At 43.2% G+C, this 19,253-nt stretch overlaps 1 protein-coding gene and 1 long non-coding RNA gene across 2 annotated transcripts; both read right to left on the bottom strand.

Moving 5' to 3' along the window:
• Nucleotides 1-1,970: 1,970 nt before the first annotated feature.
• LOC128754087 (phosphatidylinositol 4-kinase type 2-beta-like) lies at nucleotides 1,971-11,699 on the bottom strand. Its single transcript, XM_053856421.1, has 11 exons — nucleotides 11,210-11,699; nucleotides 6,419-6,570; nucleotides 6,224-6,304; nucleotides 5,805-5,924; nucleotides 5,565-5,696; nucleotides 5,272-5,425; nucleotides 5,133-5,194; nucleotides 4,297-4,402; nucleotides 4,096-4,229; nucleotides 3,968-4,027; nucleotides 1,971-2,904 (listed from the first exon to the last, which is right to left on the bottom strand). Exons 1-11 carry the CDS (start codon nucleotides 11,541-11,543, stop codon nucleotides 2,731-2,733), a joined length of 1,509 nt encoding a protein of 502 aa, XP_053712396.1. The 5' UTR covers nucleotides 11,544-11,699; the 3' UTR covers nucleotides 1,971-2,730.
• A 3,036-nt stretch (nucleotides 11,700-14,735) lies between these two features.
• Nucleotides 14,736-17,551, bottom strand: LOC128754530 (uncharacterized). Its single transcript, XR_008413929.1, has 4 exons — nucleotides 17,408-17,551; nucleotides 15,423-15,517; nucleotides 15,282-15,336; nucleotides 14,736-14,807 (listed from the first exon to the last, which is right to left on the bottom strand). It is a non-coding gene; the product is annotated as an uncharacterized LOC128754530 (long non-coding RNA).
• Between the last annotated feature and the right edge of the window lie 1,702 nt (nucleotides 17,552-19,253).

Genomic DNA, 19,253 nt, shown 5'->3' with positions numbered 1-19,253 from the left:
GAAATATTATTTTGTTCAACTGATCAATGATCAAATGTAGCAAAGTCTAAATAATAAAACCATAATATTGATAACTCAAACGCCATTATCAACCACTTGAGGGCAGCAGGCGTCTCTCGAAGGCAGAAGTCACGTGACGCAGGCGCTGTGGCAACACGTTTTTGTTTTTTGTTTTTTTGCCCGGCTCTCCTGCAGATGCGCACCTAGGCACCTCGGTGTGTGAGTGAGCGTGTGAGTGGTGGGCGCGTGGGAAGGAAGAGCAGTGGGCGTGTTGGTCCACGTGTTTCTCCGCACGTGGACGAGGCTTGATCTGGTCACATGACGCATAATTAATGTCCGCGATGAAGCGCGTGTGTGTGACAGCGAGGGGGCGGGTTGTTAGTGTAAGTGCCGCTTCTGTGTCGGAAGTTCTCTTGTTTACAGCCGTAAAATCACGAGTTGATGTTCCCAGGATGTTTGTGTTTTTCATGGAATTATCCTGCAACAAAGACCATGGCAACCAGAAATATAGAGAAAATGGAAAACAAATTGCATTTCTCAACCAAAAAAACACTTCCATTTTTTAAAGGAATGTAAATAAATAACAGGATTGATGACATTTTAAAACTGAAATAACCACCAGCGACACCTGGAGCTACTGTTATTGGACTCAAATGAGCATCACAAAGGCGGCCACGGGTAAAACCACACACAACTGATGGACATACATGGAAATTCTCCGTCACACTTGTTTATCCTCCTCCGTAGCATCTGTGAGATAAACGTGGCTTCCTGACTGTGACATAGCGTTTACTAAAGGGTGTGATCACGCCGACACACTCGATTGGTTTCCACCGACAACCACGACCTCCCTCTGTCTCTCAAGTTCTGTCAAAAAGTGGCTCCATTTGATGGAGGAAAGTCAAAATTGTAGCCCTTGATCGACAATGAAAGTAATAAAGAGCAAGAAAAGACTTGAACATCTCATCTTAGGGACCATTGGATCCTCCAGAGACCCCTTGGTGAGTCAGTCCCCCCGATGAAATCTGGGGTCTGTCGTACTGCACTGAAGCTCGTAGCAGCATGAGAGTTTGCCTTGCGCACGAATACTAGTACACTGGCTTTACATGTAGATCAGTGGCTTTTGAAGTTAAGATGGTGTGAAGGTACATCCAGACCGTTCATATTAGTAACAACTTTTGTCTCCTTCCAATTGACCAGCAGCTCAAGTTTCCATTCTATGCCGTACATCTGTGGTTTAGCTGCTAAGAGAATTGTTTTCAGTGGCTGAACGCCCAGGTAGGCTCCGCCTCCATATGAAACCCTGTCTCCAGCTACTCATCTCCTTTTGTCAGCCTTTGAAATGCATCTCCAGCAGGTGTTTGTTATATGGTATACAGCGGGATGGGGTCAGTTTGCAGAGAGTTTCAGTTTGCTTTAAAGAACCCACCAGCTTCATGTGTCTGGGAGTGAAGCGTCCTCTGGAGCTTGACTGTTGCTGTCCTGAAAGCCTTGCTCTTCACCTGCACACAGCTTTACAGCCCAAGTCTTGTGTTATAGAGATGGTTTCAACTGCCTTTGAGTTGCTCAAGAATACCCGACCAAGACTTCCTTCACAGACTTCCTCTTTTCGCGACTACAGTAGCAAGACTCCCCATACCTTCTGTGAAAACTGCCTCTACCACCTGTAGAAGGACAAGGATCCCAGATCGGTTGCCATGTGTCTCAAGAAGGCGGAGCTTTGGGCCTATTTCGTGTAGGACATGGAGAACCTAGTCCTTTCAAGTCCCCAGCTACTGCATAGGAATCCCACTGTGGAGTCAAAGGTGTGGTCTGCACCACATACAGTCAAACAATCTAAGAACATAAAACCTTTAACGGAAGACACCGAGTATCCCAAAATGGTCTTGACTTTAAACCCACATGTGAACACGGCTGACACCCGCTGGCGACACAAAAAAGGGGTGATCCATCCATCTTTAATTCCCAAATGTATTTTATTCATCATCTGTTAAATATACAACTATTCTGGTACAATCATGAAAAGTATCAAGATGCATAAATAAGAAACGCGGCGTCTCAGAGTGAGGGTCTCCTCGTGCACGCCGGCAATCCAACACAGCATGACAGCCAATACATTCATCTTGAGAGGAGAAAGACGTCGGCGTGCATGTGTCTTGAAATGTTCGGGAAGTCTAGAAAGAGTAAACTGTTTACATTCAAAGTCCGAGCCTTTTCCTCCGGGCTTCTATTCAAGTTTCATCAAGAGGCTGCGCACTCGTCCTTCCACAGACAGGTTTTGGCAGTAGTGACGGTGGAGGACACTGGTTTGCTTCGTTGACGCGGCGCGAGGTTGAAGCAGAGCTCTGACTGCACCAGTCAAACACCTCCGGTGGAGCGTGAGCTCATTTCCATTTTCCAAAAGCAAACACGCAAGGCAAAACAAGACTGGGAGCATGAGCTCGGTGGAGAATCTCAAGCTGCTGGTTAGGAGCACGCTGAAGACGCCACTGTGGCTCTTGAGTGAGGATCACGCCATCCTCCTCGGAACAATTGACAAACCCAGTCTGTGTGAAAAGCCCCTTATTCATTCAAGTCGCCATGGCAACCACAAATGGTTGGAATGCCGATATCACAACGACAGCTTCATAAATTAGGAAGTGACCTTGTGCCCGACTTCTTTGCGGATCACGCTCAAGGTTTTCCTCGCGAAGAATCATTCCCTTCATTCATCACGCTCAAGTGGTTCCTCTACCAAGAGGTGAAAAAGGGACGTTTGCAGTGGAAGGTTTGCGTGAAGGCGTTGCCCAAAGTGACCACGCGGCCCTGGCTACCCGAGCGGCTGCGCTCCACCACCACACGGGGCATCTGTACCAGCTGGATGGGGCTCTTGCCGTCCTTCAGGGCTTGGGTCAGGTTCAGCACCTGTGGACAGACAGGACCGCAGAGTATCACTTTCACTGGACGCATAAGAGTTTGTTTGGCTTCAGGTTTCAGGTGCTGAGGCTCCGGCTACGGCCACAGAACAATACCGCAGAGTGGCAGCAACATGCCGGCAAGAGTTGGAAGGCTTGTGGCGTGAGGCAATATTTTTATTGAACAGGGGATCAGATCAGTGCAGAGAACTACAGTAAGTTCTGATAAAGAGCAACTGCAAGTGGGTCACTCAGCAGACATGCGAGTAGAGGAGATCCAAAATAGGATGTGAAGAGGATGGAGGCCTAAAATAAATTTGTGATTGAGGATAAAAGACAACCGAAGCAAGATTGCTGCAGCGGGTGGAAACAGTTGGATGACAGAGAATTATTCAGTGGCGTGAAGTGCAGCATTCATTCCTGTAAATGTCACCTTACACTTCATAAACACCAGGTTGGTTAGATTAGGCTTCATTGATCCAATAGCATTTCATCGTATCTCTCCTCACAACATTCAAACATTTTTAAGTTCAATATTGTTTTTATGAATCTTTTTCTCACATATTTTTAAAAATATTAGTACATTATAATTTAGATAATACGTAGATGTTGCTATATTTAAATGATAACTTTATTTCTACTCATAGCAAATGGACTTTTCTCAGCTAAGTATTGTCAAAGATAGAGGCAATATTTTCATGAACTACACTCCAAGAGGAGTAAATTGACAGTGAAACATGAAGGCAAATAATTCTGTATGTACATGAAACTTTTTCTAGCAACCGAAATATGGTTCTGGTGGTTCAAGTACCAGCGCAGAGGGATCAGCGTTCATGATCTGGGGTGGACTGGTAAAACAGTTCCGCTATAGAAAACGCACGTCTATTCTTTGTCAGAACACAAAACGCTTGACACTGAATCACCCATTCACACAGGGACATATCGACCTTCAAATAACCATCGACCTTCAAGTGTGGTGACGCTTCTGAGTTGTGCAGCCATAAAAAAAAAGCCTGTCTCCATTAAGAGCATCTTGTTGAGAGTGTGTGTGAAGAATGACTAGGAGAACTCACCTGTCCCCTCATGACGGACATTTGTCTCTCGAACATGGTTTTGTCGAAGCCCTTATCCGTCTGAGGAGCGAGAGACAGAGTCAGATTGGTCTTCGCATTCATCGCTAAGAAATGATGAAGATCACCACCTTAAACATTTCATAGAGATCTTCACAGAGGTCCTGGACGAAGTTCATGTCGGAGAGCCGGGTCAGCACCAGGTCTCTGGTCTCTTGCGAGAAGGGCACTTTAGCCTGTGGGAGCCAGGCCCAGTGAAAGGGATCTAAAAGACAGACACGGTGCTGTCAGCTTGTAAGTCGGCGGCGTGTTAGACGGAGAGGTGGACGTACAGGCTCTCCACTCATCAGGGTGCTTAAAGGGAAAGGCCAGGCCGTTGTCGATGGCTGCGATCTTGATGCAGGACGCTGCTGTGCTGTTCTCTGGCCAGTCTGGGTCCTGCAGCGACAGGCGGGAGAGGAGCGCAGCACAAGATTAATGACAGGCCACCACGGCACTTATTGATCACCGTCCAAAGAGCAGATGGACGACAACCTTTACTCATTCATCAATGATTTGGTAATGATGATTGATGATGCGCGGTCACCCGCACCGGCAGAAGGTCACTTGGGCAAAGTGATATAGCAGCATCAATCACTCATGAGCTTCTACAAGTGAGGCAATGGGAAACTGCCTGTTGACACACACAAGTACAGCACAAGCTATTTGCTTTTGATAGTGAGTAGATCAACGAAAATGGAGGCTCAAATCGAGTTAGAAAATCCATCTGACTCATGGGTCAAAAGCACCACTGTGACAGGTAGATGTACTGGCTTCGTATTGGGGACCAGAACATGGCAGAAGAAGGAAGGCACAAACTGGAGCGACGAGCTTGCATTGCATTAGAAGACGGTGAGCCAGCTCACTGACTCAATGAACTGATAGTAGTTGGGGCTTTGTCTGAAGAAATATGGGTCTTATGGTGGGCAGCGTTTATATATAAGCATAATACTTTCCAACAAACATAATGAAACTAATAAAGTAGTACACAATAGAATCAATAGTGATGGAGAAGAGACAAACAAACGGCAGTATTTCATTAAATAAAGACACTTTCAAGAACACCAGAAAAATGACGTTGCTCCAAGAGTACAATAAAGTTCTCAAGTATGCAGCAGTCAAACCTCACCTTCGGTCCCTCCGAGTCTCCCGGCTTCTCATACTTGATCAACCAGTTATCGTTTCCTCGATCTGACAGCGATGACAACAGAGAGAATGTGCATGAGCCAGCATGTTTACGTGGCAGCGTGGAAGAGTGACGCAGTCACCTGTGTTTCTGATGACGTAGTCCAGCACCACCAGCCGTTCGAACTGAGACTGCAGCTGCTTCCTGATGTTCTCTGGCAAAGGTTCGGCCTCGAAGCGCCGCAGCCAGTAGTCCGCCTCCCGGTAGCCCTCCACAAAGAGCTGAAAGGAACCCACCTGAGGGTACAAGGAAAACGAATAGAGCCTTTGCAATTCAGTTGATGTGAATGACACATGATCTCACTTCAAGACGAGACAAAGATATGACTCTTTTAATATGCTAGACTTATTGTCTAATGAGATTTTGATTTCTCACCTTGGGTGGAAGACCCACTCGGTGAAACCGCCGTCCAACTTTTGGCACTTTTTCCAAGGCGTATTTCTTTCCTCTAGACTTGGCTCTGTCGATGGCACTGTAATGAAAGGTCTCACTGGCCAAGTACACCACCTAACAGAAGGGGAGAGGAGGGGAGCGGAGGGGGAGCAGCGTTCATGTGCTGGTGGTCACAGCTGGCCACTTTCCCAAACACGTTTAAATATAGACCCAGAGACCAACCTTGGTTTTCGGGACTATTCCCAAGCACAGCTTGGTGTCGACGAGTGAAGCAGCGGCCTCAGAGAGGTAACCCTGGTTGGGCAATAGGCAGCCTCGACCGAAGCAACAGGGACAGCAGAGCTGCAGGAGAGGAGGCATAAAAAGTGTGGAATACAGCGTCATAGAAAACAATTGTACAGTCAACATGAGTCACTGCCTGCCCATGAAAAAGTAAAACCATGAGGTTAAAAAAAAAAGCAGAATTTATTCAGTCATTCTCGGCCACTAGTTCCCAGATGTCAGGGTAACTCTGGGCTTCAGGCTTTAGTTAAGATTCATCCAGTAAAATCAGTATGTTTTTTTTGGACAGAAGAAGGAAATCCCTGGCGGAAACTACTGAGGCTCAGAGGGAGCGTGCAAACTATGATGAAATACAGTACCTTGTGAAAATATTTGGTCCATTTTGGATTCAAGTGACCGTAGGGTTCCTCTGACTTTGGTTTAAAAACTCCAACTGTTTTCTGTAGATAAGAGCAGCACACAACACATTTTAAAGTCAATATTCCAAACTCAACAGGCCGATAAGTGATCCACGGGGCAAGATAGCGACTAGTGCAGCTTACTTAGTTCCTTACCTGTTTTGCATCTTTGACAAAGTAGCTTCCACTGGACCCCTGGGATATCCTCTCTGGACAGACGCCGTTCTCAATGGCCTGTTCAGCCCTTTGGATGATGTCAGCAAACTCCGGATCGGCAGGGAAATGGTTAAACTCCCCACCATTGGCTCCTGGAAATAAAAGGGTTGGTTTTGACTCACCTATAACTTTGAGACACGTGGATTATCATCTACATTACACAGCATTTTATTGACTTGAAACTTGATCGCGCATGGGGCCACGTTTGGCCCCCAGGCTTGAGTTTGACGTACGTGGTTTGACTCATGAAAAGCTTTACAGGATCCATGATGCATTTCAAGCTAGTTTGTGCAGTGAGAGCAGCGCTTGCCAAACGTTATTACCTGTGTTGAAGAAGTCCCTATTATCATGGTCTGACCTAGAACTGATCCGCATTTGCTTTGACATGTGCATATTAGCTGAGGGCGTTTCTAATTCTCACAGCAAACTGAATGCCTAACCTAAACACTATTCGTCACCTTAACCCTGTTTGAGGTTCTTAACAGGAGCCCAACCTGCATCACTAGCTTCTTTGGCTGCTTTCTTTTCAGATGCAAATGGGACATTTCCTACTTCTCCACACTCTTTCGGCACAGAATGGTAATTGTACGCCTGCTGCGAGCACAGCGGGGGGATATATATCACAATTGTGTCCGGAGGGTCAGTGAGGGCCCAACATCCCGAGCGACACGCCCCATGTGAAGCGGGTTTCGATTAAGAAGTGTAGAAATGAAAAATGGAAGAGCTCCAAAAGTATCCGATTGGTCGTCTAAGTCATGTAGTACTACTCTCTATAATTGTCGGCACATTTTCTGACGGTAATGCTGTCGAACTGGGAGTCACACCAACATGGTGTAAATCATAATGGGACGGGCTTCTACCTTTGGTTGAAAAAAAACACTGAAAAAAATTCCCCATATGAATGGATGCCGAAACGTCGGCTAGTATTAGCTCATACTTTTGCATTTAAAAACGCAAAACATAATTTTCCAAACGTGAAAACCAGCTTGTTGATATCTTGTCGAGTTGCGCCACAGATAATGTTTGAATTCTGGTTGTTCGACACATATGGAAATGTTTCTGCAATGTAATTCTAAATGTTCAACCCGTATGTGCAGAACGTGCCAATAGTAACTATCGCTCGGCTGGCCGACTTCCGAGTTCAGTGGAACGAACCAAAATTTTACGTCAAAGTGAGTAAAAGCTCCGATAGACTTCTTAAAAAAAAGGTCAACCCCATGTGGTTTGAGCTAAAAGCCCTGCTTGAGTACTCGCTGCTTGAGTGCTCAAAACGTCGTTGAAACAAGCAAGTATTTTTTTTGACAGAGGGCATTCAACTCTCTTCCCATAACTAAGAGTCAGGTCCACAGAAAAGCTCAGCTCTCTGGCATAGTCTGATGTATCGGGTGACCAAGCCCGTCAGTCGGAATTCGGACAGCATCGTTTCAATTGTTTCCTATTACGGACTCAAACCTCCTGAAACTAGTCACCACCTTTCCACCAGAAAACCAGTGAATTAGAATGGTGTCACTTGTCTCTCACATCGACAGCACAAGTAGTTACGCAGGTGTAAGCTCCTTATTACCCACTTCATTTTCAGCATGAACCTCTTGAACTTTGTAAAGTTTTACTGTTTGGGATGAGAAGTGAAAACTAAGTTATAAAAGTAGATCCTGTTTGTGGACAGTCACATAAATATTGCCTCCATTATTGGAAAAGTAGGGCAGTCATATAATTCTTGTTATCCTAAAGTCTTTTGCTGACATGCCTGCCATCAGGTTCATGTTGTCCCTAAACACTAAATAAAGGTGCCATTCTACTGAACTCAGTAGGTTGCATAAGCGTCAATTGTCTCCACCATATGCAAATTAATTTGTTCTGTATGCAAATTATTTCTAAGTGACAGAACATGCAGTGAGCACATGATGCGAAAAGAAATGGTGGACCGTTTCAAATTCATATTAGAAATCCATCCATCACATGAGACATGAAACAACAGCAGTGGAGTCAGCTGACAAAAACAAAGCCAGGGGGCAACTGAGGAAAGGAGCGCCAAATTACGACAGGGAGGAAGACTTGCGCTAAAGCGACTAAGAGACAGCTTTCATAGGCAGATTACATTGAAAAGTTGCATCATGAATACCAAATCTATGCAGCGAGGGGAGCCCAAGTTCACGACATTCTGAAATATCTCTGTTGCTGTTATGCAAGCTACTTCCTCAAACATCACTGCGTTGTCATGGGTTGACTTTGCGTGGCTCAAAGAAAAAAAATAAAACAATGACTCTATGAACATGTTTATTACACATAGCTGCTGAATCCACAGCATAACTCAAAATATTGTTCGAACTACTGGTTGTAGTCAATTAAGAGAATGGCTTATGTCATCAGCAAGTCTTTGTTTAGCATGTGACCAGAGTCTAATGACACTCTGTGCAGACAAGTTCCACCTCCCCGGCACAGGTGGAATGCGTGAACACCTGGTAGGGCACCTCTTCCACTCACCTACCCATTAGAGGAAGACAAGCGAGTGTAACGTGTCCTGCAATTACAAACTAATGTGCTTTCTAATGAAACCCTTTTTATTCCCCACCACCCTCAGAGTGTTAAAAATGGAATCTTATCGAGAGCCTTTTTAAACTCTGCAGCACAACACAAGTGGATATTTCCATATTCACTCTGTGTTTATCAGCATGCCGAGGACTGGACTGTCGAATGGGTGTGTGGGTTTGGCCGTCCCAGGCTTTATGCATTTTTAACGCTTGTCTCTGAAAGCCCTCTGGGTCAGTTAATGGAGTCGGCAGAGGTTTCACAGCAGGACAGCAGCTCGGTCTCACTCTCCACCCCCTACAGGGACCAGACTGAAGTTGACTGCAACCCAATATTGAAATTTTAACTAAGATTTTGAAAGCAATCGCGATGGACCAGCAGGGAAGTTGAAAGTTAAATGTGTGTAAGACAGGAAATGCCTGCCCCAGGAGAAGAACGGTTTTAAAATGGGTGTGCAATAACGGGTTTAAAATAATCGTAGTTTATTTCTATGCCATTTCTTCTGATGACATCTCGATATGGTCTTCAGCCAACTTTCTTTCTGTTCAGACAATGTTCTAAATCTTCTAAACAAAAACGGTGGACACATTTTAATGATTGAAATGTAACATACTTCAATAAATTCCAGGTTCTGCTGAGGCATTTGGCATTATAATGAAACACAGGGCTGAGCTTGTTTCTGCATTTAAGACACTCACTTTTCTGCCTTTTTAAAGCTTTGGGGGGAAAAAAAAACATTTTGGAAATGGACAAAAACATCTTGATCTCAATTCAGAAAGCAATTCTCCTTCGTGATGTAAACCGCTGGAGGCATGATCTTTCACAGTAAAACAAAACATTAGTTGAGATGCTACTGTTACTGTTGAAATCTACATTCTTCTTAAACCCAACAATTATTTTCATATATATCAGGTATATTGTACATACACATACTGATATTTTACTATACATAGATTTATTTTCATTTCATTTTATTCTTTCAGTGTAAATAGAGAGCGGGAAACGTAATTTTCAGTTTTATAGTATCACCCTACTTGAAATTGATAATAAAAATCTTGAATCTTAATGTTGACCACCTTGTACAACATGCATTTGTTTGCCGATACATAAACCTGTGACCTCCTAGCGCCCCAGATCAAGAGCTGACATAATCAGCATATGTGTGCCGTTTCCACGGCAACTGAATCTCATATATTACAAGCAGCCAAATCCTTTCAGTTAGCGTTCGGACATGAACAAGTTAGTGATGATTGAACAAACTAGAAGACAGTCGGTACAGGCCGTGTCTAATCTTAGATCAAGTGGCAAGTTCTCATGCATAATCACATCAAGCTTTCACTTCCGCAGAGGAGACACATTTTCTTGCTCCAAAAGTTGGCTCTATATCTGGAAGCGAAACATTCTGACCTGCTCTTCTTGTTTATTTTCCATGGTAAAAAAAACACTGAAATACATCATTTAATTTAAATAAAACTGACATCTAGGTTTGTTTTGGCTCTTTTTAAATTTATTTTTATCTTTTTCTATTGTCTGGATTTTGTTTTTTTGGCACATCAACCTCCACATTGTCATATCAAATAAACAAAAACGTTCACACATGATAAATAAATGAATAAAACTGACATTTAACTAACTTTAATCACGAATACAGGCTTGCATGGCAACAGTAGGTTAAGATTAATCGCAGAAGTCTGAGATGAGCTAATAATTATTATTATTATTTCGACTTTTTCTGTTGGTGGAACACGATGGCATGATGTTTGAAATGAATCAGAAACACTGTTTCCTGTGACTTAAGGGTATGACGTCACCAATCAGAAAAAAAATACATGGTTAGGTCAGATGTCCTTAAAAGTCCTCACAGGCCAGATTTGGCCTCCGGGTCACGCGTTTGATGTGCGCTTGATGACAAAGGATATTTGTCAAGGTTAAAACTCTGTTTGCTCAGGAGTCTACTCGACTATAAAGTGTATGACGTCACACACAAACACATCATTTACAGTCTCCATGTCAACGCTGACACTTTGTTGAGCTGGTTCGGAACACGTCGTCCAAAACAGTTTTTCATGTCTTCTTCTAAGTTTATAAATGTCGGGAAACTACGAGTCGTTTAAAACGGAGCGATGAGGAAGTAGTCCCACACAGACTGAGCTCTCGACTTCACGTCATAAGCTCCGGAGCACCTGTGCGCGGAGTGTTTACCTGGCGAGGCCACGGTGTCCTTGTCCGACGACGAGCTTTGTCTCTTCCGCCGGCTCTGCTTCTCTCCCCGCGGAGGCGCCGATCCCCCGGTCAGGCACGGGAGAAGCAGCGTCTCCTCGCTGGATCCGTCCGTCTCCAGCTCGGTGAGGACACTTTCACAGGAGTCCGAGTAGCGCACGGCGACCCCCGGCTTCGCCAGAATCCCCGGACCGTTCCTGCCATACGAGTCACCTGGAGGCTCCGTGGGCTGGAAGCCGGAGTCCGCCGGCGACAGCGGCATGACGGCTGAGTCCGCAGGCTCGCAGGGCTCTGTCGGGTCGCATTCTGACATCATCTTCGCTCACTTGTAGAGACACATTAAACGCGACACACCTACGACGACATTCGGCTAATTTCCAAACGGAACAGCTCCCATTAAACAGCTTAATTCAGCAACAGCTGCTTCCTCTCGCCGATCTGTCCACATATGCGCGCTCACATCCGCTTAGCTTCCTTGTCACCTCAGCACGCATGCGCGTCAGCAGCGAACCGCTGGCTGGGGTTGCCTTCAGGTAAACTCGGTGAATCCCGGATTGTGGAAAACGAGTCGCTGGCGTTTTCACCATTTTACACACACACACACACAAAAACCAATAATAAATGCACATTTTTGTGCGTGAAATTGATGTCAATTTCCGTAAAATTGTACGAATAACTTCAAAATTGTATTAGCTTGATTTTATTGATCTTGCTTTGATCAATTTTTAATCTTTGTTTTTTCTCTCTCTCAAACTGTGACTATTTTTGCGTCTTTTAAAAGCGTAACCATGACAGTTTATGAAATTAGCGTTTGATGACAATCGACGGTGAAACAACTGTTTCCAAAGTACGTCGATGCCCGTAGATGGATGACGCAAGTGTCTTGGGGTCACGGATGAAGGAAGGGGGGAGGTTGAAAACAACGAATGGATCAGTGCTGTTGAGCCGGAAGGCATTGCTTTCAGTGTGGTGGTCGATCAACGTTTCTTCTCTCACCTGTGTTCACGAGTTTTGGCTGGTGAGCTACTGAACTTCCCAATGAAGCGATCCTAACCACCTCTTCAGCTCTCTTCACTTTCCCTCCTGAAAATGGGTGGGAAAATGTTCACTTTTATCTATTGTTTTATTGCTACCCAGCAGGTAAATATTTCAGCGCTTTGTTCTGTTTTTATTTTCCATCTTGCGACTGTGGAGATGGGAGAAAAAAAGAGCCGAAAAAAAACAGTTTCAGAATTGGCCACTAGATGGTAACACTTCACAATACAAGACCGGTTGAACGATTCGCTCAAACCTTTACAACAGAATCTTTCACTTTGGTCTTTCACTGGTTTTTTTTTTTTAAGTAAAGAATGGAAGCTCACATCAGTATATGGATGTTAACGACAATAGATCATTCGAGGTTTCATATTTTTTAAGAGATCACTGCTCACCATTAAACAGTATGATCAAAGTCAGAATAAAATATTCCATCTATCCATCTACCTGACAACCGACTTGTCTGTTTAATTCCAAGTGGCTCTTCATTTTGCCAAAATGAAAGCAGCCTCTGAGGGTGTCCCTACGGTCATTACATAGTCGCAGCGCTCCGAGGAGCCAAGGCAAAGTGGTGAACCACCCGCTGGCTCAATGGTGGCTGAAGATATTGTGTATGATATTTTGTATTTAATTTTGTTGGAGAGTTGAGAGGGATGATAGATCAGAGCACTCAGGTCAGGTGTTAATTGACCAATATTCCCAGAAGAGCCACGGTCATCATGACATTTTACATTCACCTTTTCTCCTGTGAAGGTCCAGTCTTCTGCAGGTGCAGCCAATAGGAGCAGCTGCAGCATATTGTACTCTGGAGTTTTTCAGTTGAATGCTTGGATATGTTGTTTCTAAATGATCATTCCCACCGTGGGAAATATAAAGGCAATCTAATCTAATCTAATCCAGTTACTGAATGTTGTCGTAGGACTGCTTCCTGGAGAGAAATCTTGTGCCAAACGTAGCACAATCCTCATCTCTACTTCTCAGCATCGCTCCACCTCGCACTCCATATCTCCTCTGTGAAAGCTGAGACACATGCAAATGAACCGTCAGACAGCTGGTATCAAAGTAGTCATGTGATCTCCCAAGGTAGGGGGTTAGAGGGTGAAGGAGACACGGGTAGAGGAGGGGCGGATGGAGGCCAGATCTGGAGTGAATTCCAGGTTCAAAAGCATTAAAGTAGAGTGAGGCCTCCTTGATGCTAAAAGGATTCCATGCTCCCTCGGTCTTTGTCCATTACGTTCTCAGGTGATATGAAGCATTCAAGGACAAATTAAATATGTTTGCCTCAGCATTTTCACTCTAGCGATAATTTCACTCATTTCAGTGGGTGAGAAGGCAGTGCAGCAGGCATGGCTTGAACTGACTTCAACTCTTTTGGCAAGCACACAAGGTTACTACTGTGCCAGCACGACCAAGCCAACACTTCCCTCTAACCTTTGCCTCCCCACTTCATCATAATTGGACAGTCTGCTTATACAAATCTGCATCTGAAATACATATGGAGAGAGGCATAACAACAATAATAATACTAATAATTATTATTTGCATATTTTCAACAGAAAAGAAATATGCTGAATTATCATCAGTTTTGAAAAACTAAAAGTAAACAAGACAAGAAATGGATCTTTAAAAAAAAAAAAAAAAAGGAAACTGTAAACATGACAAGAAAAAAAATGCTTTCGGCATAAAGCTCATTTCCATGAGCAAGATTGCATTCATCTGTCCCATCAACTCTCATCCTGAGGGAGGTCGGAACTTCCTGGCAAATATTCTGTACACAGTAAACAACTATGGCAACACCAATCGTCTGTCTCAGATTCAACAATGAAAATAAAGGCTTGCTTTATTCCATATCAGCAGCCAGAAATGTGTCTTGCCAAACGTTTAACACCTAAAATTCCCTTTTTAGGAGAAGGTCCCCCTTCTTTGCCTGCTCTTTACAGTCACCTTACCTATTCTGTCCAAGGCTGCTCTGTCTGCCTGCAGCTCTGGGCCAACTCCAGGATTGTTAGAACTCGGTCTGCAGTTGCTGAGAATTTGGCAGAGGAGAACAATGTACTGACAGTGAGCTCCCAAAGTGTGGATGTCTCTGTGGGTTTCATGCAAGGAGCAGACTTCTAATTCAGATTATAGCAGTCTGTTCACCTTCTTTGTGCATAGTAACTGATAAGCATCTAATCTCTAAAAATGGCAAGCTTAGTTCTCATTCTATTACGCAGTTTTATATTACAAGCTTTGCAACAACTTCTTTTGTCAGTGGATTCAAATTGAATTATTATGCATAAATATATCAATATTAAATGTGTTGAGCTAATACATTACTGCATGTCAACCTGCTCCATGTGTTTGTTCATGCTTTATTTTATCCAGACCAGCACACAAGTTGCTTGCTTTTCATATTTGACCACAGCGACCAAAGAATTTGGAAACAGGTTTATTCACATTCACCAACCTATCGGCACCAAACCATTATGAATCGGGAATGGAGGTCTCTGCACATGCAAATCTTCAAGTCTGTTTTGTTTTGGTAATATCCATCACCTTTTACCTATCAGGGGAGAAAAAAAAGAACCTTTATAGAAGATGCTATGAATATTTGTAGTCATGTATGACAACTTATAACAATGCTTCTTACAAATGATAAAGGTCAGGGGTTCTTGAGCCTAGATTGAGTTGAGTCCACAACGTAATAGGAAAAAATATGCATGAAAATAAAGAGACAAGTATTTCAATTTGCACACGAGTGACAGTGAAGAAGAGAGGAGTCTTCACTCAAAAATGTTAAAACATTAGAAACAATAATCCAAATAACTCATAGACTTAGAAAATGAATAATGTAATGTTTCGTTGTTTAAAATGTTTTGGATTGAAAAACAAGAAACCTCCAGCATAAACCGACAGTGCTGTGCCCCTCTGACCCAAATGAATGGGTGATATGTGATATAAAAACAGTCATTCAATGGACTAATATGAGCCACGTGAGCTAAAAATACAGTTATTTCAAAGATTTAAAAACACTTACTTCGTGGGCCAAACATCCGTAAGTAGCAATGTGAGCAGTAGGGCTTCTCATCATACTGAAAGAAAGTCAAATCAGCGCTGGGCTCATTTATCCCTGCATTTCATTGAATTAGTATCCCACAACAATTGAAGTTTCCGGTACCTCAGCGTGCTGCCCTGCTGTGAGCTGCCGGTTGCATTTCTGACACTTCAGACACAGCGGATGATAATCTCTTCCCAGCGATCGTTTCTTCTCACCTGCTCCGCCGAAATGTTTGAGCATCAAGATTAAACGTGCACTGATGCAGATGGTGAATGCAAGGAGAAAAGGCTTTAACCAAAACTTTGCTTTGATTTGTCGTGCGTTTATGTTTATTCACTCAGTAATGTTTCAGCAAAAGCAACATTCTCGACATCCGTCTGATTTTATGTTGGTCCCTGAGCAGCATTCAACATAATCAATGCTTTTTCTGCCACTTTGATTCCTATTTTTGGCACATTCTTTAGTTTCTCTTGCATAAATCGCATTTGGAGAGAGCCCATGACTCATATTAATAAGCACAACTCCACCATTGCTCTCTTCCAAATGTTACCCTAATCCTAATATTCATTTATTCCCTCTCGCTGATCGTACTACATGAAGTACACATGGTCATTGAGTCAAACATTGAGCTGCCAACCTGCCCTCATTTTACATCCACTCATTTTCAGTCTTTCCTGAAGTGGCTGAGCAAGAGAAAAAGCTGTGTTGACTCATCTGCGATTCCCTGCAACGACTAGTCGACACAGTCCGCTATATTTTTTCTATTAATAACTATAAAATACTATGAATTGGACACTGACAGCTTCATTGGTCCACTAGTCGTGACGCCATCATTCTCGTCGGACAGTCCCCAGTAAAAGGAGTAATGTCTGTGACAATGGCGACCCAAACTATGGAACCATTTCACAAAGGACACATCAAAGGACACATCAGAGGACACATATCTTTCAAACATTTTGAACAATTTAAAATTCAAATGCCATGTTTCAAGACAACATTTAACATGACACTATTGTTTACAACACTGAAAATACTTTTTTTAGTTATTTTAATTTATGTTGACAACATTACAGTCATGTTGACGTGTCCATCAGTTCATATGAGCCGTATGCTGGCTAGTCGACTAATCACTACGGTAGTCGGTACTTAGTCTGCGATCAAAATAATTATATAATTATTTCCAGTACATTCAGTATAAAAATATCAATGGCAACATCATGACAATACAGTATGTTTCTCTGCTACACTCAGATGACAGGATGTGCCATCTTGGTTTGAGGTTCGCTAAAAGTTTGATGTAGTATACAATAAAGATATGTCACAAATACAACCAGAAAATGCAAGTGAAAGTATAATTATAATGATTAATATAGTTGTGCACAACAACATGAAAGTGGATTGGACTTTAAAAAATATTTGACAGCAGCTCATCAAAAGGACTTGATTTTCGTGCAGCTAAACAATTCACGCATAGTGAATATGAACGTACAGAGTCACGTGTCTCAGTCAAGATGAGCTCACAGTGCTGCTCATTGACAAATCTGAGCGAAACATCGCATGATTTCCACTGTTATTAGTCATCACTGTAGACTGATAATTATTTCCATTCAGCTTGTGAAATGCCTGTTCTTCCTCAATGCATTTCACCATTTGCTTTTTATTTATTGCTTGTAAGGTTTAGACAAATCGATCAACGAGTCTTTTTTTTTCATTGGCCGACAAACACGCAGGCACCAACATGCGTTACATGAATATGAATTCAATATATCTGCAACAACAGCATGAGTCACACATATTTTCAGCTCGACATTATTGCTAACATCCTTGGTGCCACTTCTTCTTCAGCAAATGTCATGTTTCAGTGATGAAAATTCAAACAGCATTATGCAAATGTGTTAGGTAAAACCTACTTCCTGTTGTAGCCATAGATGCTTGAATGACAGGGACTTTTCTAAGAAAACAGAATACATTTCCGATAACTCAAGCTAAAATCAGTCATTCAATTCAGGGTCAGAACATTTTCATCAATATAAAAGTGAGCTTTCATTCATTAGGAACAGATGTCAGATTTACATTTCAACAATGCCACACATGAAGCTACTCACCGAAGTAGACAGGTTTTGCACAGATTGGACAGTAACCCACCATGATGCTATACAGTATATACGTAGGTGCAGTGAGAACACAAGCCTGAGAAGGCGTCAAGCGAGAACCGTTAAACTGTAAATATGCCGACGTCTTCTGAAGTCTGCACCAGGATGTGGTGAGGGGGACGTCAGAGGCAGAGTGAAGAGTGTGATTTGAGAAATGAAAACAGCTTGTCAGAGAGGAGAGGAGGGTTTGACACCTTTAATCACAGCTTTAAACAAGAGGCTTCATTTGTGCTGAAGATTACGAGGAGCGGTTTATTTCTTACGGTGTTCCACATCCCAAACAACTGCATCATTCGGTACAGGCCCTGTTTGCCACCTCAATCTTTCCTGTAACGGACTTTTTTAGTCTGAGGGAGAAAATCTTAAGTCCTAAACAGCAAGGAGGCATCCATGGCGGATCCTTATGAGATGCCTGAACCACCTCAATTGACTCCTTTTCAACGTGGAAAAGAGAAACCCTCCTCTCGTCTTAAAAAAAAAAGAATTACAGCCACTTGTATCTGGAATCGCGTTCTTTTGACATGACCCACAGCTCATGACCATAAGCGAGGGTCGGGATGGAGATTGATCGGTAACTAGAGAGCTTTGCCTTTTGGCTCAGATCCCTCTTCCACACGACACCCCTGCTGCGCCGATTCGCCGACCAATCTCCATCTCCCTTAAGACCCCAAGAACCCAAGATACTACAATTTCTACACTTGAGACAGGAGCTCATTCCTCACCCTGAGAGAGCAATCCATCCCTTTCCTGGAAATACAGTCAAAAATGGTTTTTAAAAATAAAGGTGAATCACAGTTTGTGTCTTGTGACGACTGACTCGATTTCACCCTGAAATAGTCACCAAAACGTCACTCTAAACACCATTACTACCAAATATTAAATGTAAATAAAACGTATTTAGTATAGTTGGTAGTTCATATGTGTCCCCCAGTCTAAAGTCTAATCCAGTTGTCATGTATGACACATCTGATCTCACTTTTTTGAATACCCCTTCTCCCACATTGAAACATGACTCACAAATGTTTGATAGTTTCTAGTTTCTAGTCATATTCAAGTACCAAATATTTGTAAGTCAAACTTGCCTATTGGTAGATTAAGGGACCGTCTTCAGACTTCAGTGTATAAATTTAACGGGGCAGAGAGAGAAGCTGAAGCTAAGAATGACAAGAGGAAGAAAACAAAAAAGCAGCTGTCACCAGCTCAAATTACCTGATATCTTCTCTTCTCTTCTTCTCTGTTAGCCTCTTTTCCAGATTAAAAACGAGTGGTTGAGCCTCTGAGTTTGCAAAGAAACCTGACACCCCGTCGTTCAAACGTTCTCTACCTGAACACACTTGACATCATGTAGCCAAAAAAGCAGAAGGAAAGGACAGGTTGGGACAGACGGAGGGGAGGGGGGATGTGTGAGTTGAGCCAGTGATCCCCTCGGGATACGTGAAAGAGGGGACTGGGGTGAGGAGAGATGTAGGAGACAAGGAACGAGACAGTGGCTGGCCTCAGTTCAGCAGGGATGAACTCTGCTGAACTTCCTTGAACAGAATGAGGCCACTGAAGTCACTTTGTGGAATGGTCAAACTGAGAGCGGGTCTGTAATGTAATTTTAAATTCCTAATCTTCTCCGACAGTAGGGGCCATCAATCCCAACAAACGCTTTCAAATCTGAGTTTACATGACACAACACTGCTAACACAAAGTACCATTCATGTAAAAAGATATTCATTAGAATCATACTGTCGGGTATCTTTAACAGCAGGCGCGCAGAGGCGACCGGGGGGAATCTCGCCTTCCCGAATGGGTG

This window comes from Synchiropus splendidus, chromosome 2, assembly GCF_027744825.2.
Source record: "Synchiropus splendidus isolate RoL2022-P1 chromosome 2, RoL_Sspl_1.0, whole genome shotgun sequence".
NCBI lineage: Eukaryota > Metazoa > Chordata > Actinopteri > Syngnathiformes > Callionymidae > Synchiropus > Synchiropus splendidus.
Note: the sequence above shows the minus strand (reverse complement) of the source record. Positions and strands in the feature narration are given on the sequence as shown.

What these genes read in the sequence shown, in the direction of transcription:
- LOC128754087 (XM_053856421.1), bottom strand. Translation starts at nt 11,543, where the DNA reads ATGATGTCAGAATGCGACCCGACAGAGCCCTGCGAGCCTGCGGACTCA. An exon ending in GAATAGTCCCGAAAACCAAG is followed by an intron (nt 5,697 to 5,804) that starts GTTGGTCTCTGG and finishes CCCTTCTGTTAG; the next exon opens with GTGGTGTACTTGGCCAGTGA. An exon ending in ATCTCTATGAAATGTTTAAG is followed by an intron (nt 4,028 to 4,095) that starts GTGGTGATCTTC and finishes CTCGCTCCTCAG; the next exon opens with ACGGATAAGGGCTTCGACAA.